At 54.5% G+C, this 27397-nt stretch overlaps 1 protein-coding gene across 1 annotated transcript; it reads right to left on the bottom strand.

Moving 5' to 3' along the window:
* Positions 1-12628: 12628 nt before the first annotated feature.
* Positions 12629-15480, bottom strand: LOC141968306 (ubiquitin carboxyl-terminal hydrolase 36-like). The gene is made up of 5 exons (XM_074922854.1): positions 14489-15480; positions 13949-14059; positions 13771-13873; positions 13556-13623; positions 12629-13394 (listed from the first exon to the last, which is right to left on the bottom strand). The coding sequence occupies exons 1-5, from the start codon at positions 14742-14744 to the stop codon at positions 13075-13077; spliced, it is 858 nt and encodes a 285-aa protein (XP_074778955.1). The 5' UTR covers positions 14745-15480; the 3' UTR covers positions 12629-13074.
* Between the last annotated feature and the right edge of the window lie 11917 nt (positions 15481-27397).

Raw genomic sequence — 27397 nt, 5'->3', positions numbered from 1 at the left:
ACAGACAGGGGCTGGGGAGGGGTTGGACATGGGTCAACATGGGCTGGAGATGAGATGGGCAGAGGACAGGCACGGGATGGACACAGAACAACACACGACGCACACAGGGCAGACACAGGACCAACACGGGATGAACCTGGGATGGAGACAGGCTAACATGAGATGGACACAGGACGGGCACAGGATGGGCATGGGATGGACGAGGATCAACACGGGATGGACATGGTGCTGACAGGGGATGAAAACATGACCAAGGCGTGATGGAGATGGGCTCCTCAGGGGGGATCAACACAGAAGGACACCTGAGTGTCACAGGGTCGAGACGGGATCCATGGGGCATCAAGGCTGTTGGCATGTCAATGACACAGGACTGACACACAAGCAGCATGTGAGCGGCATAGGATTAACGTGTGAGCGAAGGAAGATCCATGGGGATCGTTTAGAGCTGACATGGGCCTGACATGGGATTGACATGGGATTAAGGCACCCGCAATGGAAATTAAGAGATGGTTGACAGGGGCATGGCATGGGATGGACATGTGACCAACACGCAAGGAACACGCAGCCAGCATGGGCTTCACACAGGATTAAGGCCAAATCAATGGGGATTCAACATAGGTTTGACATGTGAGGGGCACGGGATAAACATGTGAGCAACACACAACATGGGGTGAAGACGGGGTGCCGATGGGATTGAGACGGGGCCTTGACAGGACCAATGGGGCATCATCAGCGCTTTGACTCACAAACAACACATGAGCAGCATGGGATTAACATGCGACTGACACTTTACTGAGCTGCAGCCACCAGGTAACCAACACAGGATCGACACACTCTGCCCACAGGCAGGGCCACAGTCTGTCTCCGTCACCACTGCACTGCGCTGAGTGATTGTCTGAGCTGCTTCTCTGAGCAGACCCTTCACCTCCTCCTCCTCCCCCTCCCTGCTGAGGGTTCACAGGCTTTGCTTTCCACGATGCGGCTGCGGAGATCATAGACCCGCTGTGGGGATCTGTTCTGCTCCGTCTGTCTGTGCGGGGCCGGCACCCGAGCAGCCCTGGGTGCGGGAGCCAACTGGGAGCTCCTGTTGGAGGGCTCTGGAGATGTGTCACCTCTGGGAGCAGAGGCACCACTTGGGGCAATCGCTGTCCCCCTGCTCCTCCTCACAGAGCAGTGTGATGGGGTCTGTGAGGAATAAGCCCTCTGTGCAAGTTGCGATTCAGCGCACCTGGAGAAAACAAGAGTGAGCTCTGTTTAGGGCTCTTCTTGCAGCCTCCTCTGGGGTTCAGTCATTTTCTTGGAGCTGTTTCTACAGCAGAGAGAAGACCTAACCAAGACTTCAAATGGGAACTTCAATTGCTGTCTTCCCACCAGGTCCCCTACAGCCTCCGTTTCACAGAATCATCGAGAGGTAGTAAAAGGGTTTGGGTGTGACGGAACATGAACGATCGTCTAGTTCCAGCCCCCCCGCCACGGGCAGGGACACCTTCCACTAGCCCAGGTTGCCCCAAGCCCCGTCCAACTTGGCCTTGAACCCTTCCAGGGAGGGGGCAGCCACAGCTGCTCTGGGCAACCTGTGTCAGGGCCTCACCCCCCTCACAGTGACATATTCCTCCCTTCGAGCCAATCGAAATCTGCCCTCTTTCAGTTTGAAACCGTTACCCCTCGTCCTGTCCCTCCACTCCCTGATAAAGAGTCCCTCCTCCCCAGCCTTCCTGTAGGCCCCTTTAAGAACTCTTCTCTACGTTAGCCATAGCAGACAAGCAGCAGTTTGCAGAAGGCAGCAGCCGAAAGCCCAGCAAGGGAGGAGAAGGACGGACGTGGGGTAGTTCAGATTTGACAGCACTGAAGGACGCAGGTAGTGATTGTCTCCAACGACAGAAAGAGAAACACAGAAACAGGAGGAGGATCAGAAGAGGAAAAGCCACGCCAAGTAAAGGAAACGTGTTCCGAACACATTTTTATACTTGTTTTTACCTGATGTAAAACAGTAAATAGGCTTGCTGCCTGAGAACTGTGCTGATGTCACAACGCTCCACAGAGCTATCGTTCATCTTGTACCACAGTCCATTGCTGGCCTGTAAAACAAGACATCGACACCTGGAGATGAAGTGCGGGGTTCTCAACACAAGCACAGGCAGAAAACGACAGAGCCAAGAGTCCATCACAACAAATGCAACCCAGCCCTAAGGAGACCTTCTCCCCTAAAACCTTGGCTGCCAGTAACACCGCCATGAAAATTTCTCTTCCCCAGCACACGGTTTTCCCTTGCGAGGAAGGCAGTTGCTCTTTACCTTTGTGTAGCAGTAGAAGTGTCCTTCATGACAGCTGGCACCACGGTGAATCATGACAGCATACAAGGAGTAGAGGAGCGGGTCCCCAGCTGTCTCAGACATGTATGGGCGAAGATCCAATTGCTCGCGATACTCCACAAACTGCGGAGAGACCAAGAGGGCTCAGAAATGACCCTGAAACACCCCATGAAATAACCGTGCGAGACCAGGGGCCAGAAGTGTACAAATACTTTGTTGGGGCTCATCAACACTTGGTTTTCCCTAAAGCAGCATGTCGTGCTTTGAGTGTCAGGAAACTGTTCTCGGCCAAAGCAGCTCTGCCGGAGCAGAGCACGTGCTTGTCTTCCCACGGGAACTCTCCTCTCCCCACGAGAAAATGTTCAACATGAGCAGCTTGTGAAAGGACACACTGACTGCCTTGGGAAATCTCCTGCTCCGGGAAGAGGAAGTTACGCTCCGGTTGCGTACACACCTTGCAGATCTTCTTGCTGGTGATATCTTGACACCTCAGCAGGCACGCCGTGAAAACCTTGGGCGCGTGATGGACGGTGAACCTCTTGGAGGCAGCAACCAACTTGTCACACCTTGAAACCAAGCAGAGAGACAAGTGCTGAAATGCTCCCTGTCTTGGCCCAAGAAGGCCAGATAACCTGGCACGGCTGACCTGTCCTTACGCCATTCGAAGGTTATTCAGTACCATAAGGCCATATGAAGCAAAGGCTGCGTCTCATTATGGTGCATCAAAGGCAGCACTGTGAAGAGATGACTTGCAGCGCCTTCACGCACGATCTAGTACTAAGAAGTTGTTGGTCATCTTCCTACCTGCTGCATTTAAAGCAGTTTTCACCGTCCAGCCGCTCAGGTTTCACAAAGTTCTCCAGAGCTGCGGTGACAGATGAGGCTGCCTGGAGGAGGCAGAAAGGAGAGCACTGAGCTGCAGGAAATGCCCTCGCCCAAACACGAGGAGTTTCCACAACCAGCCAGCTAGGGTGACGCTGAGGAGAGCCCCTGTGAACCCGCAAGCAGTGTCCAGGAGGAGGCAGAAAGAGGGCATTATGCTCGACATTCCCCTCATTTCCCAGGGATTCCCGGGGCTACCAAGAGCTACGTCTCTGGGCCACCGCTCGGTTCAGCTACCCATGGTGTGCAGGGCCATCCGTAACGAGAACGCCACAACCCGTCAGCCTAGGAGTCAGACGGGTGTTGAGGGAGGGCAAAGGGAAGAAGGAGGACAGTCCATCAAGGGTGCAGAGAATGTGTGCTTGTGCGGCTTAAAGCCAGCACCTACAGGGACACCGCTGCCATGACCTCCCCAGAAGGACACGGTCCCTTCTACCCCCCATCCACCACCAAGATCTCTTGCCCTGAGAGTCAACCGCATGGATTCTGGAAAGATACAGGGGCTCGGGACATCCCGAAGCACGGTTCCAAACCCTCTTACTTTTATATCCAGAGTAACATCCAGGAAGGCCTCGTAGTAATCGTAAACAGTGTTGCAGCTCAAGCACGTGACTAGAAGGCAAATCGAAATGCTCGGTGATCAGGGAAGTCGATCGACTGTGCTGGTTTAGGTCCTTCATACCGACTACGCCAGTCACAGCATCACCTGGGTGTGACGGGCAGACAGAAGGACACAGACAATGCCAAGGAGAGCAATGGTTCTGGAGAAGTACCTCGGGATCTCAGAAAGCCCGCAAAGATTTGATGGACAACGGTGGTTGACTGAGAAGCCACGTCCAAGCTGGAAAGGAATGGTAAGGCAGAGAGTGAGCTGCTCCAAGAGTTCTGCTCTGTCTGAAAGCCTTGGGCGCAGCGTTGCCTTGATGGGCGTACATCAAGGTGTCCAAAGGGCTGGGGAACGTTGAAAAGGTGATTTGTTTGTGCTTACTTGCTGCTCCCACTCAGACAAGCTTCCTGCATGGCGGCGATAGTACAGCGTAAGAAATCGTGGGCGTCGTCCTGCATGCCAAGCTTGAAATGTTCTCCTATCCCTAAGAAAGAAGGCGGCTATAGTTCTGTCCTACAAGAATGGCAGCAAACCTGTAGAAGCACCTGAAATGACTTACGTGTGAGAACACTGACTATAGCCCAAGGCTCGATGGCGCTGCCGGAGGACTGCAGGACCTCGATAACGTGCCTTTCCATTCTGCACATCACGCAGAAGCCTTGCTGACGACCTGAAGAGGGAGGGAAGCCAACTTCCCAGGTTAGCAAAGTACCTCTAGTGGTGGGGAACCTAACGGGGATCTTGAAGTTATAAGAAGAGTCTCCGCCCCTCTTCTCCCAAGGTGCCAATATCGCAACGAGCCCAGCACATTTTAGTGCGTAGAAACTGTTCTTCAGAGGGATGCTCAATTGTCACAAGTTTCCGGGGCAGTAAGCAAAGAGAGAGAGCTTCACTTGCAGGAATGGGGACCTGAGGCCGCAAAGAGGTGCCTTTCCGAAGATGAACACATCTAGATAGGAGAAGGCTTGAGTGCTCAGAGAACACCAGCTCGGGGGGCTGAGAAAGAAGGGCTGCTTTTCCCCTAAATCCGATTCCAGGTGCTTGGAATCCCTGGGAAGCGCCCAGCAGATTCACAGGGAGATGTTCCCCAATCACTCACACGACTGGCTGTGCTCCCGGGAGAGCAGGTAGTTGGCCAGAGGTGGGGTGTACGTCAGGCACTGCAGGGCGGAGTTGAGGAAGCACGTATTGCCCAGGTTGTGGAGTCCCGCTCCAGCTCTCTGCCGCTGCTGCCATTCCATGCGGATCTTCTCCGGGGGAAAGAGGATCCTCTGCGGTGGGGTCATTCCCTCGCCAACGACTGCAGGGAAGCGACATTTGAAAAGAGATGACGTGAGACTGTTGCATGACAGCATCTTTAAAAGCTGAGTTCTCTCCAGGAGCACCCAGCACAACCAGCTCTCTGGGGGAAGCCCAACACTGCCGTTGAAATGTACTCCTCAAGAGCGAGTTTTGGAAAACAGTCTGTTGCCCTGCTCGCTTTGCCGAAAGTCCGACAAAGCCACGCTCTGCTTTCTGTGGCTCGGGCTGCCTTCCTTTCCCTCTAGAGCCTTGAAGTGGATTATCAGGTCAAGTCTTCCCTGTTCCTGATTGTAACGTGGCGAAAACAAGCAAGTATCTAGCCCAGAAGGGAACCCTGCTGATGTCATATCTTTCTGTGAGCAGGGACAGCTTTGACAGCCTCGTGCTAGTTTTCCCGTGTGTAGTCGAAAACGCCGGGGTGAGTCTGTCTGCTACCAGGAAGGGCCCCAGAATGGGCTCTAGGTTGTCAGCACACCGACACTCGGGGCTGGAGCACCAGCCACGTCCGTTGCCTTTGGGCAGCCACAAAATCCCAACCTGCTGGCGAAGCCGTTACTACTCACAGGAGTCGTTCCCCGTTGCGGCCATGGCTCCTCTCGGGAACAGAGGGGAAAGGCAGAGGATGTGAGGCTGCTTTCCAGAGAGAGGAGGTCGGCGCAAATCCCTGATGGCAAAAAAATGATTGTAGCTCAACAGAACGCTTCAAAAAGCCCCAGCACAACCCACAGAACAGCAGCCTCCGTCAAAAGTCTCTCAGTGGTACTTTTGGGTGCTGCAGAGCTGCAGGCTGTCGGCCCTGCTGCCCCTGTCACAGGACTCCAGCCGACAGCAGTTACAAAGGCCCTCTTGAAACTTCTGTCCCCCAGCTACGTGTTCTCTGTGCTCTGTCCTGAAAGTCAAATCATAATTACCTCTGAGAGAGGATGGAAGCTGAGGAGAAGTGGGAAGGACAGGGCGAATGGCTGGGAAAAAGTAGGCACGCAAGTGCCAAAGGAAGGAGCTGAGTTATCCCGAAGGCCAGCTCAGCCCAACTGGCTTTCGCTGGCCGCTTGTCGGGGTATTGGGCCCGGGCGGGTGACATCACAATGGCCAGGCGGGTGGGTGCTGCATCACTGCCCCACTGTGACACGGGGCCGCGTCACAGCCCCATTGTGACACGGGGCCCCAGGGACACGCACGGGGACGCACTGCGGCCACGCAGCTGCCACAGCCCCGGCACCTCCCGCAGCCAGCACCTGGCAGCCCCTGGGATTCCCCACGCGCTGCTGGCGAAGGGCCGCTCACCCGCGGGCAGAGCTCCCACCTCTTCCCCGAGCCGCAGCAGCCAGAGGGATGGGAACCTGCCCAGGGCTGTCAGCGTTGGTTCTGCCGCTGCTCCTCTCAGGGAGCATTTCTCTCTTTAGCCTCTGCTTGGGGCATCCAGTCTGGCTACAGCTTTGCTTGGGGGCCCTTTCTCATCATGTCCCTCTTGGGATGGCTGCTTTTTCCCCTCCCTTGCTTGGGGAAGCTCATTTTGCCCCTTCTCCACACAGGCTCCCTGGATTTACTCCGGCCCTCCTCAGGTGGCTCTTTATGCCCCTGCCCAAAGCCGGCTGCCTGGCTTTGCTCCTGCCCCGCTTGGGCCATTGAGTTTTGTCCCTGTCCTGCTCGGAGCGACCATTTTTGCCCCTGCCCCAGCAGGACCAGGGGGCTCCAGCGCCATTTCCCTGGGCCCAGCCACCGGCCGAGGGCTGTGTTCCATTGTCACCCCACGCCCTTGCCTTTCAGGACAAAGTCAGCTCTGCTTCCGAGCCTCCTCCAGCACCGCTCCTCCAGCTGCCATCTGACATTGAGAGGTGCAAACTTCCCTCCCTGCCGAGCTCATGGCAGGCTCAGGGCCCAGGAGCTGGCAGTGCCTGGTGCCACCCGGGATGCAGAGGATGCCTGCAGCTGGATGTCGAGCAGGGTGTGCCGCTGCTGCCTGCTCCTCACGCACACGCTTTAGCTACTTTAGCTCTGGTGCTGGGGCAGCACGGCCTTCGCTACCCTTGGCAAAACGCCGTGGCAGGCGGGCTTGCTTGGGTGGATGTGGCTGAAGAATTCCAGAGCCCCACGAGGCTCCTTTTATGCGAGGCATCTAGTCCATAAGATTATGCGGACAGAGTTTTTGCTTAGTTGACTTTTCAGTAGTATTCCTGTGAAGATCCCTGACGGAAAAAAAAAAAAGAAAATAAAAAAGAAGGAAATAAAAAAGATTTTTAAAAGACATCCGTATCTATTTCAGTGCTGTCTGTCTGTGTGTAAAGACAACAAGGAGCCTGACCAGAAGCAGCAGCCAGGGCTTGCAGGCTCTAGGAAGCTCTGGCAGACCTGGCAGAGCTGTGGCTGCCCTCACTAGACATTACTGACAGGGGAAACGCCCGCTGGTGAAGCTGTCTTCAGACCTGAGCCGTTGCCCATCCCTGTGGTGCCCAACAATGCTTTAACTGAGATAAACAAGAAAAGAAGTGCTCTGACTTTGCGGTCTTTGTTTACTCCAAGAGCCGCTGCAGCGATCCCAAGCTTGATGCTTTGGGATTGTCTTTCTTCTTCAAGGATAAAGAGTCTTGGGGGGATTTCCAACACATGTTGTGACACCTGTCCCCTGCTGTCCCTCCCCACCCGATGCAGGTCCCCAGTGGCCTCCAGCCCCACCTGGTAGAGCTTCGGCAAGCCAAGATGTGACCCAGTCTGCAGGGAGTCCGGGTCATCCGGAACCATAAGCGAAGCTGTGCCGTAACATCCAGTGCTACCCTGCTTCTGAAATGGTGCTATGCTGATGCTGCTTTCAGAAATCTTGTGCTATGCTGATCATAAACCTATGTTAAAAAAATAAAGCTAGCTTTAACTGTAACCAGGACTGAGCGTCGTCATCATTCTGCCCAGGATGCGCAGAAGAACCTGCGTGTCCCCACAGTGTCACAGGGGTGACAGCCCTGGGCAAAAAGGGGCAGAGGGAGATGCAGAGTGACTGTCCAGAAATGGCATTTGCCTGAGGGGGGCGTGCAGGGCGACAGGGACCCTGGTGAGCTGATAACAAGTCCCTGTGCTGGGGGCCATTTTTTCCTCTCTGGTAACCCCTAGAGCCTAGGGATCAGACACATGCAGGATTTTTTTTGCTTCGCTTCTAAATACATCTGGATTTCTTCAAATTGTTCGGTTAAAGTAAGAAGTTCCTTTTCAGACTTCAGTGTGGCTTTTGCCTCTTTGCGTCGTATGAGGTTTGGAGAGCACGGCGTCTTTGCAGGAAACGAGACGTTCATTTGTCAGGTGAGGGGGGAATATCAGTTGCCACGGGGAGAGGAGACAACCGGTTGGGACTCCCAATTTTTGTTTCTTCTCAATGTATAGACTTTTGAGTAATGTCATTTGACTGAGCTTTCAAAGTCACAGTTGATTGTGAGAGTGAAGTGGAATGCAATATAAGCTGAAAATCTTCCTACCTGCCATAATGCAAAAAATTACCAAACCCATGCCTGTCAGAGCCTTTAGAAATCTGGTAGGATTTTTTTAGCAAGTTCCATGGACTTACCAGAGAGCATATTTAAACTCCCATTTTTCATTTCCTTCCTCATATTGGCAGTACTCAGTTTTGTTCAAACAAAAAGCCATACCAAACCAAAACCAAAGCTCAGCTCAAGAGAATGGCAATTCAGATGCATGCTTTCCCACAGCCTGAGGAAAATTACATCCAGAGGTTTGCCCGTTCTGTGCGCGGCGCAGATGCCTTTTGCCAGGATTTACTTATCTTTACCCCAATGAGAGTGTGGCCAAAACCAAATCTTCATTCCAGTTTTTTATTTTCTTGCCAAATGACTTTTAACTCTCCTCTGTCGAATGTTCTGCTGGTCCCTTAGCGCTTCCCTGGCAGTTCTTCTGGTTACCCTCCAGCACATTCTTCTGCGGTCCCTTCCACTGCCTAGTCTCGGCTCTCATTTTCTGAAGTACTGATCATTGGCGTGTCTCTGCCAGATTCTGACAGTCTCCGGGGGCTGATTATCCTTGGAAGAGGCTTTGCTACCCCGGAAAAATGTCAGCGGTTGTTAGAATGCCGAACCTACCAGGAGCATTTAGTTACGTCCACAGAGAGGTACTGGGCGCCCTAGGAGAGTTGTAATGGTGGGCTGCGTTTTAAAGAGCCCCACATCCCCACCCCAGCCCCACATCTGACCCCCCAGGCCCTCGCCCCTCCCCATCCGGGTGGGGCAGCACCTCACAACCCCCCCCCCCCACCAAAGAAAAGGGCCCCGTGGGGGGAGGGGGTCACTAGTTGTGCCCAAATCATTAACGATGTGGGGTCTTTAATGAGGGGGAATTAATGCCCGTGGTTAACTGGGGGGGGGGGGGACGGGGACGCAGATGGCAGGGTCCCCTTGTGGGCGACGGGGTGAGGCGTTTGCTGATGACACAGGATGGACACGGGTCAGTGTGGGATGGACACGGGACGGACACAGGATGAAGATGGGACAGACAGGGGCTGGGGAGGGGTTGGACATGGGTCAACATGGGCTGGAGATGAGATGGGCAGAGGACAGGCACGGGATGGACACAGAACAACACACGACGCACACAGGGCAGACACAGGACCAACACGGGATGAACCTGGGATGGAGACAGGCTAACATGAGATGGACACAGGACGGGCACAGGATGGGCATGGGATGGACGAGGATCAACACGGGATGGACATGGTGCTGACAGGGGATGAAAACATGACCAAGGCGTGATGGAGATGGGCTCCTCAGGGGGGATCAACACAGAAGGACACCTGAGTGTCACAGGGTCGAGACGGGATCCATGGGGCATCAAGGCTGTTGGCATGTCAATGACACAGGACTGACACACAAGCAGCATGTGAGCGGCATAGGATTAACGTGTGAGCGAAGGAAGATCCATGGGGATCGTTTAGAGCTGACATGGGCCTGACATGGGATTGACATGGGATTAAGGCACCCGCAATGGAAATTAAGAGATGGTTGACAGGGGCATGGCATGGGATGGACATGTGACCAACACGCAAGGAACACGCAGCCAGCATGGGCTTCACACAGGATTAAGGCCAAATCAATGGGGATTCAACATAGGTTTGACATGTGAGGGGCACGGGATAAACATGTGAGCAACACACAACATGGGGTGAAGACGGGGTGCCGATGGGATTGAGACGGGGCCTTGACAGGACCAATGGGGCATCATCAGCGCTTTGACTCACAAACAACACATGAGCAGCATGGGATTAACATGCGACTGACACTTTACTGAGCTGCAGCCACCAGGTAACCAACACAGGATCGACACACTCTGCCCACAGGCAGGGCCACAGTCTGTCTCCGTCACCACTGCACTGCGCTGAGTGATTGTCTGAGCTGCTTCTCTGAGCAGACCCTTCACCTCCTCCTCCTCCCCCTCCCTGCTGAGGGTTCACAGGCTTTGCTTTCCACGATGCGGCTGCGGAGATCATAGACCCGCTGTGGGGATCTGTTCTGCTCCGTCTGTCTGTGCGGGGCCGGCACCCGAGCAGCCCTGGGTGCGGGAGCCAACTGGGAGCTCCTGTTGGAGGGCTCTGGAGATGTGTCACCTCTGGGAGCAGAGGCACCACTTGGGGCAATCGCTGTCCCCCTGCTCCTCCTCACAGAGCAGTGTGATGGGGTCTGTGAGGAATAAGCCCTCTGTGCAAGTTGCGATTCAGCGCACCTGGAGAAAACAAGAGTGAGCTCTGTTTAGGGCTCTTCTTGCAGCCTCCTCTGGGGTTCAGTCATTTTCTTGGAGCTGTTTCTACAGCAGAGAGAAGACCTAACCAAGACTTCAAATGGGAACTTCAATTGCTGTCTTCCCACCAGGTCCCCTACAGCCTCCGTTTCACAGAATCATCGAGAGGTAGTAAAAGGGTTTGGGTGTGATGGAACATGAACGATCGTCTAGTTCCAGCCCCCCCGCCACGGGCAGGGACACCTTCCACTAGCCCAGGTTGCCCCAAGCCCCGTCCAACTTGGCCTTGAACCCTTCCAGGGAGGGGGCAGCCACAGCTGCTCTGGGCAACCTGTGTCAGGGCCTCACCCCCCTCACAGTGACAAATTCCTCCCTTCGAGCCAATCGAAATCTGCCCTCTTTCAGTTTGAAACCGTTACCCCTCGTCCTGTCCCTCCACTCCCTGATAAAGAGTCCCTCCCTCCCCAGCCTTCCTGTAGGCCCCTTTAAGAACTCTTCTCTACGTTAGCCATAGCAGACAAGCAGCAGTTTGCAGAAGGCAGCAGCCGAAAGCCCAGCAAGGGAGGAGAAGGACGGACGTGGGGTAGTTCAGATTTGACAGCACTGAAGGACGCAGGTAGTGATTGTCTCCAACGACAGAAAGAGAAACACAGAAACAGGAGGAGGATCAGAAGAGGAAAAGCCACGCCAAGTAAAGGAAGCGTTTTCCGAACACATTTTTATACTTGTTTTTACCTGATGTAAAACAGTAAATAGGCTTGCTGCCTGAGAACTGTGCTGATGTCACAACGCTCCACAGAGCTATCGTTCATCTTGTACCACAGTCCATTGCTGGCCTGTAAAACAAGACATCGACACCTGGAGATGAAGTGCGGGCTTCTCAACACAAGCACAGGCAGAAAACGACAGAGCCAAGAGTCCATCACAACAAATGCAACCCAGCCCTAAGGAGACCTTCTCCCCTAAAACCTTGGCTGCCAGTAACACCGCCATGAAAATTTCTCTTCCCCAGCACACGGTTTTCCCTTGCGAGGAAGGCAGTTGCTCTTTACCTTTGTGTAGCAGTAGAAGTGTCCTTCATGACAGCTGGCACCACGGTGAATCATGACAGCATACAAGGAGTAGAGGAGCGGGTCCCCAGCTGTCTCAGACATGTATGGGCGAAGATCCAATTGCTCGCGATACTCCACAAACTGCGGAGAGACCAAGAGGGCTCAGAAATGACCCTGAAACACCCCATGAAATAACCGTGCGAGACCAGGGGCCAGAAGTGTACAAATACTTCGTTGGGGCTCATCAACACTTGGTTTTCCCTAAAGCAGCATGTCGTGCTTTGAGTGTCAGGAAACTGTTCTCGGCCAAAGCAGCTCTGCCGGAGCAGAGCACGTGCTTGTCTTCCCACGGGAACTCTCCTCTCCCCACGAGAAAATGTTCAACATGAGCAGCTTGTGAAAGGACACACTGACTGCCTTGGGAAATCTCCTGCTCCGGGAAGAGGAAGTTACGCTCCGGTTGCGTACACACCTTGCAGATCTTCTTGCTGGTGATATCTTGACACCTCAGCAGGCACGCCGTGAAAACCTTGGGCGCGTGATGGACAGTGAACCTCTTGGAGGCGGCAACCAACTTGTCACACCTTGAAACCAAGCAGAGAGACAAGTGCTGAAATGCTCCCTGTCTTGGCCCAAGAAGGCCAGATAACCTGGCACGGCTGACCTGTCCTTACGCCATTCGAAGGTTATTCAGTACCATAAGGCCATATGAAGCAAAGGCTGCGTCTCATTATGGTGCATCAAAGGCAGCACTGTGAAGAGATGACTTGCAGCGCCTTCACGCACGATCTAGTACTAAGAAGTTGTTGGTCATCTTCCTACCTGCTGCATTTAAAGCAGTTTTCACCGTCCAGCCGCTCAGGTTTCACAAAGTTCTCCAGAGCTGCGGTGACAGATGAGGCTGCCTGGAGGAGGCAGAAAGGAGAGCACTGAGCTGCAGGAAATGCCCTCGCCCAAACACGAGGAGTTTCCACAACCAGCCAGCTAGGGTGACGCTGAGGAGAGCCCCTGTGAACCCGCAAGCAGTGTCCAGGAGGAGGCAGAAAGAGGGCATTATGCTCGACATTCCCCTCATTTCCCAGGGATTCCCGGGGCTACCAAGAGCTACGTCTCTGGGCCACCGCTCGGTTCAGCTACCCATGGTGTGCAGGGCCATCCGTAACGAGAACGCCACAACCCGTCAGCCTAGGAGTCAGACGGGTGTTGAGGGAGGGCAAAGGGAAGAAGGAGGACAGTCCATCAAGGGTGCAGAGAATGTGTGCTTGTGCGGCTTAAAGCCAGCACCTACAGGGACACCGCTGCCATGACCTCCCCAGAAGGACACGGTCCCTTCTACCCCCCATCCACCACCAAGATCTCTTGCCCTGAGAGTCAACCGCATGGATTCTGGAAAGATACAGGGGCTCGGGACATCCCGAAGCACGGTTCCAAACCCTCTTACTTTTATATCCAGAGTAACATCCAGGAAGGCCTCGTAGTAATCGTAAACAGTGTTGCAGCTCAAGCACGTGACTAGAAGGCAAATCGAAATGCTCGGTGATCAGGGAAGTCGATCGACTGTGCTGGTTTAGGTCCTTCATACCGACTACGCCAGTCACAGCATCACCTGGGTGTGACGGGCAGACAGAAGGACACAGACAATGCCAAGGAGAGCAATGGTTCTGGAGAAGTACCTCGGGATCTCAGAAAGCCCGCAAAGATTTGATGGACAACGGTGGTTGACTGAGAAGCCACGTCCAAGCTGGAAAGGAATGGTAAGGCAGAGAGTGAGCTGCTCCAAGAGTTCTGCTCTGTCTGAAAGCCTTGGGCGCAGCGTTGCCTTGATGGGCGTACATCAAGGTGTCCAAAGGGCTGGGGAACGTTGAAAAGGTGATTTGTTTGTGCTTACTTGCTGCTCCCACTCAGACAAGCTTCCTGCATGGCGGCGATAGTACAGCATAAGAAATCGTGGGCGTCGTCCTGCATGCCAAGCTTGAAATGTTCTCCTATCCCTAAGAAAGAAGGCGGCTATAGTTCTGTCCTACAAGAATGGCAGCAAACCTGTAGAAGCACCTGAAATGACTTACGTGTGAGAACACTGACTATAGCCCAAGGCTCGATGGCGCTGCCGGAGGACTGCAGGACCTCGATAACGTGCCTTTCCATTCTGCACATCACGCAGAAGCCTTGCTGACGACCTGAAGAGGGAGGGAAGCCAACTTCCCAGGTTAGCAAAGTACCTCTAGTGGTGGGGAACCTAACGGGGATCTTGAAGTTATAAGAAGAGTCTCCGCCCCTCTTCTCCCAAGGTGCCAATATCGCAACGAGCCCAGCACATTTTAGTGCGTAGAAACTGTTCTTCAGAGGGATGCTCAATTGTCACAAGTTTCCGGGGCAGTAAGCAAAGAGAGAGAGCTTCACTTGCAGGAATGGGGACCTGAGGCCGCAAAGAGGTGCCTTTCCGAAGATGAACACATCTAGATAGGAGAAGGCTTGAGTGCTCAGAGAACACCAGCTCGGGGGGCTGAGAAAGAAGGGCTGCTTTTCCCCTAAATCCGATTCCAGGTGCTTGGAATCCCTGGGAAGCGCCCAGCAGATTCACAGGGAGATGTTCCCCAATCACTCACACGACTGGCTGTGCTCCCGGGAGAGCAGGTAGTTGGCCAGAGGTGGGGTGTACGTCAGGCACTGCAGGGCGGAGTTGAGGAAGCACGTATTGCCCAGGTTGTGGAGTCCCGCTCCAGCTCTCTGCCGCTGCTGCCATTCCATGCGGATCTTCTCCGGGGGAAAGAGGATCCTCTGCGGTGGGGTCATTCCCTCGCCAACGACTGCAGGGAAGCGACATTTGAAAAGAGATGACGTGAGACTGTTGCATGACAGCATCTTTAAAAGCTGAGTTCTCTCCAGGAGCACCCAGCACAACCAGCTCTCTGGGGGAAGCCCAACACTGCCGTTGAAATGTACTCCTCAAGAGCGAGTTTTGGAAAACAGTCTGTTGCCCTGCTCGCTTTGCCGAAAGTCCGACAAAGCCACGCTCTGCTTTCTGTGGCTCGGGCTGCCTTCCTTTCCCTCTAGAGCCTTGAAGTGGATTATCAGGTCAAGTCTTCCCTGTTCCTGATTGTAACGTGGCGAAAACAAGCAAGTATCTAGCCCAGAAGGGAACCCTGCTGATGTCATATCTTTCTGTGAGCAGGGACAGCTTTGACAGCCTCGTGCTAGTTTTCCCGTGTGTAGTCGAAAACGCCGGGGTGAGTCTGTCTGCTACCAGGAAGGGCCCCAGAATGGGCTCTAGGTTGTCAGCACACCGACACTCGGGGCTGGAGCACCAGCCACGTCCGTTGCCTTTGGGCAGCCACAAAATCCCAACCTGCTGGCGAAGCCGTTACTACTCACAGGAGTCGTTCCCCGTTGCGGCCATGGCTCCTCTCGGGAACAGAGGGGAAAGGCAGAGGATGTGAGGCTGCTTTCCAGAGAGAGGAGGTCGGCGCAAATCCCTGATGGCAAAAAAATGATTGTAGCTCAACAGAACGCTTCAAAAAGCCCCAGCACAACCCACAGAACAGCAGCCTCCGTCAAAAGTCTCTCAGTGGTACTTTTGGGTGCTGCAGAGCTGCAGGCTGTCGGCCCTGCTGCCTCTGTCACAGGACTCCAGCCGACAGCAGTTACAAAGGCCCTCTTGAAACTTCTGTCCCCCAGCTACGTGTTCTCTGTGCTCTGTCCTGAAAGTCAAATCATAATTACCTCTGAGAGAGGATGGAAGCTGAGGAGAAGTGGGAAGGACAGGGCGAATGGCTGGGAAAAAGTAGGCACGCAAGTGCCAAAGGAAGGAGCTGAGTTATCCCGAAGGCCAGCTCAGCCCAACTGGCTTTCGCTGGCCGCTTGTCGGGGTATTGGGCCCGGGCGGGTGACATCACAATGGCCAGGCGGGTGGGTGCTGCATCACTGCCCCACTGTGACACGGGGCCGCGTCACAGCCCCATTGTGACACGGGGCCCCAGGGACACGCACGGGGACGCACTGCGGCCACGCAGCTGCCACAGCCCCGGCACCTCCCGCAGCCAGCACCTGGCAGCCCCTGGGATTCCCCACGCGCTGCTGGCGAAGGGCCGCTCACCCGCGGGCAGAGCTCCCACCTCTTCCCCGAGCCGCAGCAGCCAGAGGGATGGGAACCTGCCCAGGGCTGTCAGCGTTGGTTCTGCCGCTGCTCCTCTCAGGGAGCATTTCTCTCTTTAGCCTCTGCTTGGGGCATCCAGTCTGGCTACAGCTTTGCTTGGGGGCCCTTTCTCATCATGTCCCTCTTGGGATGGCTGCTTTTTCCCCTCCCTTGCTTGGGGAAGCTCATTTTGCCCCTTCTCCACACAGGCTCCCTGGATTTACTCCGGCCCTCCTCAGGTGGCTCTTTATGCCCCTGCCCAAAGCCGGCTGCCTGGCTTTGCTCCTGCCCCGCTTGGGCCATTGAGTTTTGTCCCTGTCCTGCTCGGAGCGACCATTTTTGCCCCTGCCCCAGCAGGACCAGGGGGCTCCAGCGCCATTTCCCTGGGCCCAGCCACCGGCCGAGGGCTGTGTTCCATTGTCACCCCACGCCCTTGCCTTTCAGGACAAAGTCAGCTCTGCTTCCGAGCCTCCTCCAGCACCGCTCCTCCAGCTGCCATCTGACATTGAGAGGTGCAAACTTCCCTCCCTGCCGAGCTCATGGCAGGCTCAGGGCCCAGGAGCTGGCAGTGCCTGGTGCCACCCGGGATGCAGAGGATGCCTGCAGCTGGATGTCGAGCAGGGTGTGCCGCTGCTGCCTGCTCCTCACGCACACGCTTTAGCTACTTTAGCTCTGGTGCTGGGGCAGCACGGCCTTCGCTACCCTTGGCAAAACGCCGTGGCAGGCGGGCTTGCTTGGGTGGATGTGGCTGAAGAATTCCAGAGCCCCACGAGGCTCCTTTTATGCGAGGCATCTAGTCCATAAGATTATGCGGACAGAGTTTTTGCTTAGTTGACTTTTCAGTAGTATTCCTGTGAAGATCCCTGACGGAAAAAAAAAAAAGAAAATAAAAAAGAAGGAAATAAAAAAGATTTTTAAAAGACATCCGTATCTATTTCAGTGCTGTCTGTCTGTGTGTAAAGACAACAAGGAGCCTGACCAGAAGCAGCAGCCAGGGCTTGCAGGCTCTAGGAAGCTCTGGCAGACCTGGCAGAGCTGTGGCTGCCCTCACTAGACATTACTGACAGGGGAAACGCCCGCTGGTGAAGCTGTCTTCAGACCTGAGCCGTTGCCCATCCCTGTGGTGCCCAACAATGCTTTAACTGAGATAAACAAGAAAAGAAGTGCTCTGACTTTGCGGTCTTTGTTTACTCCAAGAGCCGCTGCAGCGATCCCAAGCTTGATGCTTTGGGATTGTCTTTCTTCTTCAAGGATAAAGAGTCTTGGGGGGATTTCCAACACATGTTGTGACACCTGTCCCCTGCTGTCCCTCCCCACCCGATGCAGGTCCCCAGTGGCCTCCAGCCCCACCTGGTAGAGCTTCGGCAAGCCAAGATGTGACCCAGTCTGCAGGGAGTCCGGGTCATCCGGAACCATAAGCGAAGCTGTGCCGTAACATCCAGTGCTACCCTGCTTCTGAAATGGTGCTATGCTGATGCTGCTTTCAGAAATCTTGTGCTATGCTGATCATAAACCTATGTTAAAAAAATAAAGCTAGCTTTAACTGTAACCAGGACTGAGCGTCGTCATCATTCTGCCCAGGATGCGCAGAAGAACCTGCGTGTCCCCACATTGTCACAGGGGTGACAGCCCTGGGCAAAAAGGGGCAGAGGGAGATGCAGAGTGACTGTCCAGAAATGGCATTTGCCTGAGGGGGGCGTGCAGGGCGACAGGGACCCTGGTGAGCTGATAACAAGTCCCTGTGCTGGGGGCCATTTTTTCCTCTCTGGTAACCCCTAGAGCCTAGGGATCAGACACATGCAGGATTTTTTTTGCTTCGCTTCTAAATACATCTGGATTTCTTCAAATTGTTCGGTTAAAGTAAGAAGTTCCTTTTCAGACTTCAGTGTGGCTTTTGCCTCTTTGTGTCGTATGAGGTTTGGAGAGCACGGCGTCTTTGCAGGAAACGAGACGTTCATTTGTCAGGTGAGGGGGGAATATCAGTTGCCACGGGGAGAGGAGACAACCGGTTGGGACTCCCAATTTTTGTTTCTTCTCAATGTATAGACTTTTGAGTAATGTCATTTGACTGAGCTTTCAAAGTCACAGTTGATTGTGAGAGTGAAGTGGAATGCAATATAAGCTGAAAATCTTCCTACCTGCCATAATGCAAAAAATTACCAAACCCATGCCTGTCAGAGCCTTTAGAAATCTGGTAGGATTTTTTTAGCAAGTTCCATGGACTTACCAGAGAGCATATTTAAACTCCCATTTTTCATTTCCTTCCTCATATTGGCAGTACTCAGTTTTGTTCAAACAAAAAGCCATACCAAACCAAAACCAAAGCTCAGCTCAAGAGAATGGCAATTCAGATGCATGCTTTCCCACAGCCTGAGGAAAATTACATCCAGAGGTTTGCCCGTTCTGTGCGCGGCGCAGATGCCTTTTGCCAGGATTTACTTATCTTTACCCCAATGAGAGTGTGGCCAAAACCAAATCTTCATTCCAGTTTTTTATTTTCTTGCCAAATGACTTTTAACTCTCCTCTGTCGAATGTTCTGCTGGTCCCTTAGCGCTTCCCTGGCAGTTCTTCTGGTTACCCTCCAGCACATTCTTCTGCGGTCCCTTCCACTGCCTAGTCTCGGCTCTCATTTTCTGAAGTACTGATCATTGGCGTGTCTCTGCCAGATTCTGACAGTCTCCGGGGGCTGATTATCCTTGGAAGAGGCTTTGCTACCCCGGAAAAATGTCAGCGGTTGTTAGAATGCCGAACCTACCAGGAGCATTTAGTTACGTCCACAGAGAGGTACTGGGCGCCCTAGGAGAGTTGTAATGGTGGGCTGCGTTTTAAAGAGCCCCACATCCCCACCCCAGCCCCACATCTGACCCCCCAGGCCCTCGCCCCTCCCCATCCGGGTGGGGCAGCACCTCACAACCCCCCCCCCCACCAAAGAAAAGGGCCCCGTGGGGGGAGGGGGTCACTAGTTGTGCCCAAATCATTAACGATGTGGGGTCTTTAATGAGGGGGAATTAATGCCCGTGGTTAACTGGGGGGGGGGGGGGACGGGGACGCAGATGGCAGGGTCCCCTTGTGGGCGACGGGGTGAGGCGTTTGCTGATGACACAGGATGGACACGGGTCAGTGTGGGATGGACACGGGACGGACACAGGATGAAGATGGGACAGACAGGGGCTGGGGAGGGGTTGGACATGGGTCAACATGGGCTGGAGATGAGATGGGCAGAGGACAGGCACGGGATGGACACAGAACAACACACGACGCACACAGGGCAGACACAGGACCAACACGGGATGAACCTGGGATGGAGACAGGCTAACATGAGATGGACACAGGACGGGCACAGGATGGGCATGGGATGGACGAGGATCAACACGGGATGGACATGGTGCTGACAGGGGATGAAAACATGACCAAGGCGTGATGGAGATGGGCTCCTCAGGGGGGATCAACACAGAAGGACACCTGAGTGTCACAGGGTCGAGACGGGATCCATGGGGCATCAAGGCTGTTGGCATGTCAATGACACAGGACTGACACACAAGCAGCATGTGAGCGGCATAGGATTAACGTGTGAGCGAAGGAAGATCCATGGGGATCGTTTAGAGCTGACATGGGCCTGACATGGGATTGACATGGGATTAAGGCACCCGCAATGGAAATTAAGAGATGGTTGACAGGGGCATGGCATGGGATGGACATGTGACCAACACGCAAGGAACACGCAGCCAGCATGGGCTTCACACAGGATTAAGGCCAAATCAATGGGGATTCAACATAGGTTTGACATGTGAGGGGCACGGGATAAACATGTGAGCAACACACAACATGGGGTGAAGACGGGGTGCCGATGGGATTGAGACGGGGCCTTGACAGGACCAATGGGGCATCATCAGCGCTTTGACTCACAAACAACACATGAACAGCATGGGATTAACATGCGACTGACACTTTACTGAGCTGCAGCCACCAGGTAACCAACACAGGATCGACACACTCTGCCCACAGGCAGGGCCACAGTCTGTCTCCGTCACCACTGCACTGCGCTGAGTGATTGTCTGAGCTGCTTCTCTGAGCAGACCCTTCACCTCCTCCTCCTCCCCCTCCCTGCTGAGGGTTCACAGGCTTTGCTTTCCACGATGCGGCTGCGGAGATCATAGACCCGCTGTGGGGATCTGTTCTGCTCCGTCTGTCTGTGCGGGGCCGGCACCCGAGCAGCCCTGGGTGCGGGAGCCAACTGGGAGCTCCTGTTGGAGGGCTCTGGAGATGTGTCACCTCTGGGAGCAGAGGCACCACTTGGGGCAATCGCTGTCCCCCTGCTCCTCCTCACAGAGCAGTGTGATGGGGTCTGTGAGGAATAAGCCCTCTGTGCAAGTTGCGATTCAGCGCACCTGGAGAAAACAAGAGTGAGCTCTGTTTAGGGCTCTTCTTGCAGCCTCCTCTGGGGTTCAGTCATTTTCTTGGAGCTGTTTCTACAGCAGAGAGAAGACCTAACCAAGACTTCAAATGGGAACTTCAATTGCTGTCTTCCCACCAGGTCCCCTACAGCCTCCGTTTCACAGAATCATCGAGAGGTAGTAAAAGGGTTTGGGTGTGACGGAACATGAACGATCGTCTAGTTCCAGCCCCCCCGCCACGGGCAGGGACACCTTCCACTAGCCCAGGTTGCCCCAAGCCCCGTCCAACTTGGCCTTGAACCCTTCCAGGGAGGGGGCAGCCACAGCTGCTCTGGGCAACCTGTGTCAGGGCCTCACCCCCCTCACAGTGACATATTCCTCCCTTCGAGCCAATCGAAATCTGCCCTCTTTCAGTTTGAAACCGTTACCCCTCGTCCTGTCCCTCCACTCCCTGATAAAGAGTCCCTCCCTCCCCAGCCTTCCTGTAGGCCCCTTTAAGAACTCTTCTCTACGTTAGCCATAGCAGACAAGCAGCAGTTTGCAGAAGGCAGCAGCCGAAAGCCCAGCAAGGGAGGAGAAGGACGGACGTGGGGTAGTTCAGATTTGACAGCACTGAAGGACGCAGGTAGTGATTGTCTCCAACGACAGAAAGAGAAACACAGAAACAGGAGGAGGATCAGAAGAGGAAAAGCCACGCCAAGTAAAGGAAACGTGTTCCGAACACATTTTTATACTTGTTTTTACCTGACGTAAAACAGTAAATAGGCTTGCTGCCTGAGAACTGTGCTGATGTCACAACGCTCCACAGAGCTATCGTTCATCTTGTACCACAGTCCATTGCTGGCCTGTAAAACAAGACATCGACACCTGGAGATGAAGTGCGGGCTTCTCAACACAAGCACAGGCAGAAAACGACAGAGCCAAGAGTCCATCACAACAAATGCAACCCAGCCCTAAGGAGACCTTCTCCCCTAAAACCTTGGCTGCCAGTAACACCGCCATGAAAATTTCTCTTCCCCAGCACACGGTTTTCCCTTGCGAGGAAGGCAGTTGCTCTTTACCTTTGTGTAGCAGTAGAAGTGTCCTTCATGACAGCTGGCACCACGGTGAATCATGACAGCATACAAGGAGTAGAGGAGCGGGTCCCCAGCTGTCTCAGACATGTATGGGCGAAGATCCAATTGCTCGCGATACTCCACAAACTGCGGAGAGACCAAGAGGGCTCAGAAATGACCCTGAAACACCCCATGAAATAACCGTGCGAGACCAGGGGCCAGAAGTGTACAAATACTTCGTTGGGGCTCATCAACACTTGGTTTTCCCTAAAGCAGCATGTCGTGCTTTGAGTGTCAGGAAACTGTTCTCGGCCAAAGCAGCTCTGCCGGAGCAGAGCACGTGCTTGTCTTCCCACGGGAACTCTCCTCTCCCCACGAGAAAATGTTCAACATGAGCAGCTTGTGAAAGGACACACTGACTGCCTTGGGAAATCTCCTGCTCCGGGAAGAGGAAGTTACGCTCCGGTTGCGTACACACCTTGCAGATCTTCTTGCTGGTGATATCTTGACACCTCAGCAGGCACGCCGTGAAAACCTTGGGCGCGTGATGGACAGTGAACCTCTTGGAGGCAGCAACCAACTTGTCACACCTTGAAACCAAGCAGAGAGACAAGTGCTGAAATGCTCCCTGTCTTGGCCCAAGAAGGCCAGATAACCTGGCACGGCTGACCTGTCCTTACGCCATTCGAAGGTTATTCAGTACCATAAGGCCATATGAAGCAAAGGCTGCGTCTCATTATGGTGCATCAAAGGCAGCACTGTGAAGAGATGACTTGCAGCGCCTTCACGCACGATCTAGTACTAAGAAGTTGTTGGTCATCTTCCTACCTGCTGCATTTAAAGCAGTTTTCACCGTCCAGCCGCTCAGGTTTCACAAAGTTCTCCAGAGCTGCGGTGACAGATGAGGCTGCCTGGAGGAGGCAGAAAGGAGAGCACTGAGCTGCAGGAAATGCCCTCGCCCAAACACGAGGAGTTTCCACAACCAGCCAGCTAGGGTGACGCTGAGGAGAGCCCCTGTGAACCCGCAAGCAGTGTCCAGGAGGAGGCAGAAAGAGGGCATTATGCTCGACATTCCCCTCATTTCCCAGGGATTCCCGGGGCTACCAAGAGCTACGTCTCTGGGCCACCGCTCGGTTCAGCTACCCATGGTGTGCAGGGCCATCCGTAACGAGAACGCCACAACCCGTCAGCCTAGGAGTCAGACGGGTGTTGAGGGAGGGCAAAGGGAAGAAGGAGGACAGTCCATCAAGGGTGCAGAGAATGTGTGCTTGTGCGGCTTAAAGCCAGCACCTACAGGGACACCGCTGCCATGACCTCCCCAGAAGGACACGGTCCCTTCTACCCCCCATCCACCACCAAGATCTCTTGCCCTGAGAGTCAACCGCATGGATTCTGGAAAGATACAGGGGCTCGGGACATCCCGAAGCACGGTTCCAAACCCTCTTACTTTTATATCCAGAGTAACATCCAGGAAGGCCTCGTAGTAATCGTAAACAGTGTTGCAGCTCAAGCACGTGACTAGAAGGCAAATCGAAATGCTCGGTGATCAGGGAAGTCGATCGACTGTGCTGGTTTAGGTCCTTCATACCGACTACGCCAGTCACAGCATCACCTGGGTGTGACGGGCAGACAGAAGGACACAGACAATGCCAAGGAGAGCAATGGTTCTGGAGAAGTACCTCGGGATCTCAGAAAGCCCGCAAAGATTTGATGGACAACGGTGGTTGACTGAGAAGCCACGTCCAAGCTGGAAAGGAATGGTAAGGCAGAGAGTGAGCTGCTCCAAGAGTTCTGCTCTGTCTGAAAGCCTTGGGCGCAGCGTTGCCTTGATGGGCGTACATCAAGGTGTCCAAAGGGCTGGGGAACGTTGAAAAGGTGATTTGTTTGTGCTTACTTGCTGCTCCCACTGAGACAAGCTTCCTGCATGGCGGCGATAGTACAGCGTAAGAAATCGTGGGCGTCGTCCTGCATGCCAAGCTTGAAATGTTCTCCTATTCCTAAGAAAGAAGGCGGCTATAGTTCTGTCCTACAAGAATGGCAGCAAACCTGTAGAAGCACCTGAAATGACTTACGTGTGAGAACAGTGACTATAGCCCAAGGCTCGATGGCGCTGCCGGAGGACTGCAGGACCTCGATAACGTGCCTTTCCATTCTGCACATCACGCAGAAGCCTTGCTGACGACCTGAAGAGGGAGGGAAGCCAACTTCCCAGGTTAGCAAAGTACCTCTAGTGGTGGGGAACCTAACGGGGATCTTGAAGTTATAAGAAGAGTCTCCGCCCCTCTTCTCCCAAGGTGCCAATATCGCAACGAGCCCAGCGCATTTTAGTGCGTAGAAACTGTTCTTCAGAGGGATGCTCAATTGTCACAAGTTTCCGGGGCAGTAAGCAAAGAGAGAGAGCTTCACTTGCAGGAATGGGGACCTGAGGCCGCAAAGAGGTGCCTTTCCGAAGATGAACACATCTAGATAGGAGAAGGCTTGAGTGCTCAGAGAACACCAGCTCGGGGGGCTGAGAAAGAAGGGCTGCTTTTCCCCTAAATCCGATTCCAGGTGCTTGGAATCCCTGGGAAGCGCCCAGCAGATTCACAGGGAGATGTTCCCCAATCACTCACACGACTGGCTGTGCTCCCGGGAGAGCAGGTAGTTGGCCAGAGGTGGGGTGTACGTCAGGCACTGCAGGGCGGAGTTGAGGAAGCACGTATTGCCCAGGTTGTGGAGTCCCGCTCCAGCTCTCTGCCGCTGCTGCCATTCCATGCGGATCTTCTCCGGGGGAAAGAGGATCCTCTGCGGTGGGGTCATTCCCTCGCCAACGACTGCAGGGAAGCGACATTTGAAAAGAGATGACGTGAGACTGTTGCATGACAGCATCTTTAAAAGCTGAGTTCTCTCCAGGAGCACCCAGCACAACCAGCTCTCTGGGGGAAGCCCAACACTGCCGTTGAAATGTACTCCTCAAGAGCGAGTTTTGGAAAACAGTCTGTTGCCCTGCTCGCTTTGCCGAAAGTCCGACAAAGCCACGCTCTGCTTTCTGTGGCTCGGGCTGCCTTCCTTTCCCTCTAGAGCCTTGAAGTGGATTATCAGGTCAAGTCTTCCCTGTTCCTGATTGTAACGTGGCGAAAACAAGCAAGTATCTAGCCCAGAAGGGAACCCTGCTGATGTCATATCTTTCTGTGAGCAGGGACAGCTTTGACAGCCTCGTGCTAGTTTTCCCGTGTGTAGTCGAAAACGCCGGGGTGAGTCTGTCTGCTACCAGGAAGGGCCCCAGAATGGGCTCTAGGTTGTCAGCACACCGACACTCGGGGCTGGAGCACCAGCCACGTCCGTTGCCTTTGGGCAGCCACAAAATCCCAACCTGCTGGCGAAGCCGTTACTACTCACAGGAGTCGTTCCCCGTTGCGGCCATGGCTCCTCTCGGGAACAGAGGGGAAAGGCAGAGGATGTGAGGCTGCTTTCCAGAGAGAGGAGGTCGGCGCAAATCCCTGATGGCAAAAAAATGATTGTAGCTCAACAGAACGCTTCAAAAAGCCCCAGCACAACCCACAGAACAGCAGCCTCCGTCAAAAGTCTCTCAGTGGTACTTTTGGGTGCTGCAGAGCTGCAGGCTGTCGGCCCTGCTGCCCCTGTCACAGGACTCCAGCCGACAGCAGTTACAAAGGCCCTCTTGAAACTTCTGTCCCCCAGCTACGTGTTCTCTGTGCTCTGTCCTGAAAGTCAAATCATAATTACCTCTGAGAGAGGATGGAAGCTGAGGAGAAGTGGGAAGGACAGGGCGAATGGCTGGGAAAAAGTAGGCACGCAAGTGCCAAAGGAAGGAGCTGAGTTATCCCGAAGGCCAGCTCAGCCCAACTGGCTTTCGCTGGCCGCTTGTCGGGGTATTGGGCCCGGGCGGGTGACATCACAATGGCCAGGCGGGTGGGTGCTGCATCACTGCCCCACTGTGACACGGGGCCGCGTCACAGCCCCATTGTGACACGGGGCCCCAGGGACACGCACGGGGACGCACTGCGGCCACGCAGCTGCCACAGCCCCGGCACCTCCCGCAGCCAGCACCTGGCAGCCCCTGGGATTCCCCACGCGCTGCTGGCGAAGGGCCGCTCACCCGCGGGCAGAGCTCCCACCTCTTCCCCGAGCCGCAGCAGCCAGAGGGATGGGAACCTGCCCAGGGCTGTCAGCGTTGGTTCTGCCGCTGCTCCTCTCAGGGAGCATTTCTCTCTTTAGCCTCTGCTTGGGGCATCCAGTCTGGCTACAGCTTTGCTTGGGGGCCCTTTCTCATCATGTCCCTCTTGGGATGGCTGCTTTTTCCCCTCCCTTGCTTGGGGAAGCTCATTTTGCCCCTTCTCCACACAGGCTCCCTGGATTTACTCCGGCCCTCCTCAGGTGGCTCTTTATGCCCCTGCCCAAAGCCGGCTGCCTGGCTTTGCTCCTGCCCCGCTTGGGCCATTGAGTTTTGTCCCTGTCCTGCTCGGAGCGACCATTTTTGCCCCTGCCCCAGCAGGACCAGGGGGCTCCAGCGCCATTTCCCTGGGCCCAGCCACCGGCCGAGGGCTGTGTTCCATTGTCACCCCACGCCCTTGCCTTTCAGGACAAAGTCAGCTCTGCTTCCGAGCCTCCTCCAGCACCGCTCCTCCAGCTGCCATCTGACATTGAGAGGTGCAAACTTCCCTCCCTGCCGAGCTCATGGCAGGCTCAGGGCCCAGGAGCTGGCAGTGCCTGGTGCCACCCGGGATGCAGAGGATGCCTGCAGCTGGATGTCGAGCAGGGTGTGCCGCTGCTGCCTGCTCCTCACGCACACGCTTTAGCTACTTTAGCTCTGGTGCTGGGGCAGCACGGCCTTCGCTACCCTTGGCAAAACGCCGTGGCAGGCGGGCTTGCTTGGGTGGATGTGGCTGAAGAATTCCAGAGCCCCACGAGGCTCCTTTTATGCGAGGCATCTAGTCCATAAGATTATGCGGACAGAGTTTTTGCTTAGTTGACTTTTCAGTAGTATTCCTGTGAAGATCCCTGACGGAAAAAAAAAAAAGAAAATAAAAAAGAAGGAAATAAAAAAGATTTTTAAAAGACATCCGTATCTATTTCAGTGCTGTCTGTCTGTGTGTAAAGACAACAAGGAGCCTGACCAGAAGCAGCAGCCAGGGCTTGCAGGCTCTAGGAAGCTCTGGCAGACCTGGCAGAGCTGTGGCTGCCCTCACTAGACATTACTGACAGGGGAAACGCCCGCTGGTGAAGCTGTCTTCAGACCTGAGCCGTTGCCCATCCCTGTGGTGCCCAACAATGCTTTAACTGAGATAAACAAGAAAAGAAGTGCTCTGACTTTGCGGTCTTTGTTTACTCCAAGAGCCGCTGCAGCGATCCCAAGCTTGATGCTTTGGGATTGTCTTTCTTCTTCAAGGATAAAGAGTCTTGGGGGGATTTCCAACACATGTTGTGACACCTGTCCCCTGCTGTCCCTCCCCACCCGATGCAGGTCCCCAGTGGCCTCCAGCCCCACCTGGTAGAGCTTCGGCAAGCCAAGATGTGACCCAGTCTGCAGGGAGTCCGGGTCATCCGGAACCATAAGCGAAGCTGTGCCGTAACATCCAGTGCTACCCTGCTTCTGAAATGGTGCTATGCTGATGCTGCTTTCAGAAATCTTGTGCTATGCTGATCATAAACCTATGTTAAAAAAATAAAGCTAGCTTTAACTGTAACCAGGACTGAGCGTCGTCATCATTCTGCCCAGGATGCGCAGAAGAACCTGCGTGTCCCCACAGTGTCACAGGGGTGACAGCCCTGGGCAAAAAGGGGCAGAGGGAGATGCAGAGTGACTGTCCAGAAATGGCATTTGCCTGAGGGGGGCGTGCAGGGCGACAGGGACCCTGGTGAGCTGATAACAAGTCCCTGTGCTGGGGGCCATTTTTTCCTCTCTGGTAACCCCTAGAGCCTAGGGATCAGAC

Source organism: Athene noctua, chromosome 19 (genome assembly GCF_965140245.1).
Source record: "Athene noctua chromosome 19, bAthNoc1.hap1.1, whole genome shotgun sequence".
NCBI lineage: Eukaryota > Metazoa > Chordata > Aves > Strigiformes > Strigidae > Athene > Athene noctua.
The sequence above is the reverse complement of the archived record's forward strand: the minus strand, read 5'-3'. Positions and strand labels throughout refer to the sequence as shown.

Excerpts from the sequence above, each read along its gene's own strand:
- LOC141968306 (XM_074922854.1), bottom strand. The coding sequence starts at position 14,744 with ATGCTGTCATGCAACAGTCTCACGTCATCTCTTTTCAAATGTCGCTTC. Across the intron at positions 13,874-13,948 it reads TATAGTCAGTGTTCTCACAC|GGATAGGAGAACATTTCAAG; the intron begins GTAAGTCATTTC and ends CTTCTTTCTTAG. Across the intron at positions 13,395-13,555 it reads GGGCTTTCTGAGATCCCGAG|TCACGTGCTTGAGCTGCAAC; the intron begins GTACTTCTCCAG and ends TTTGCCTTCTAG.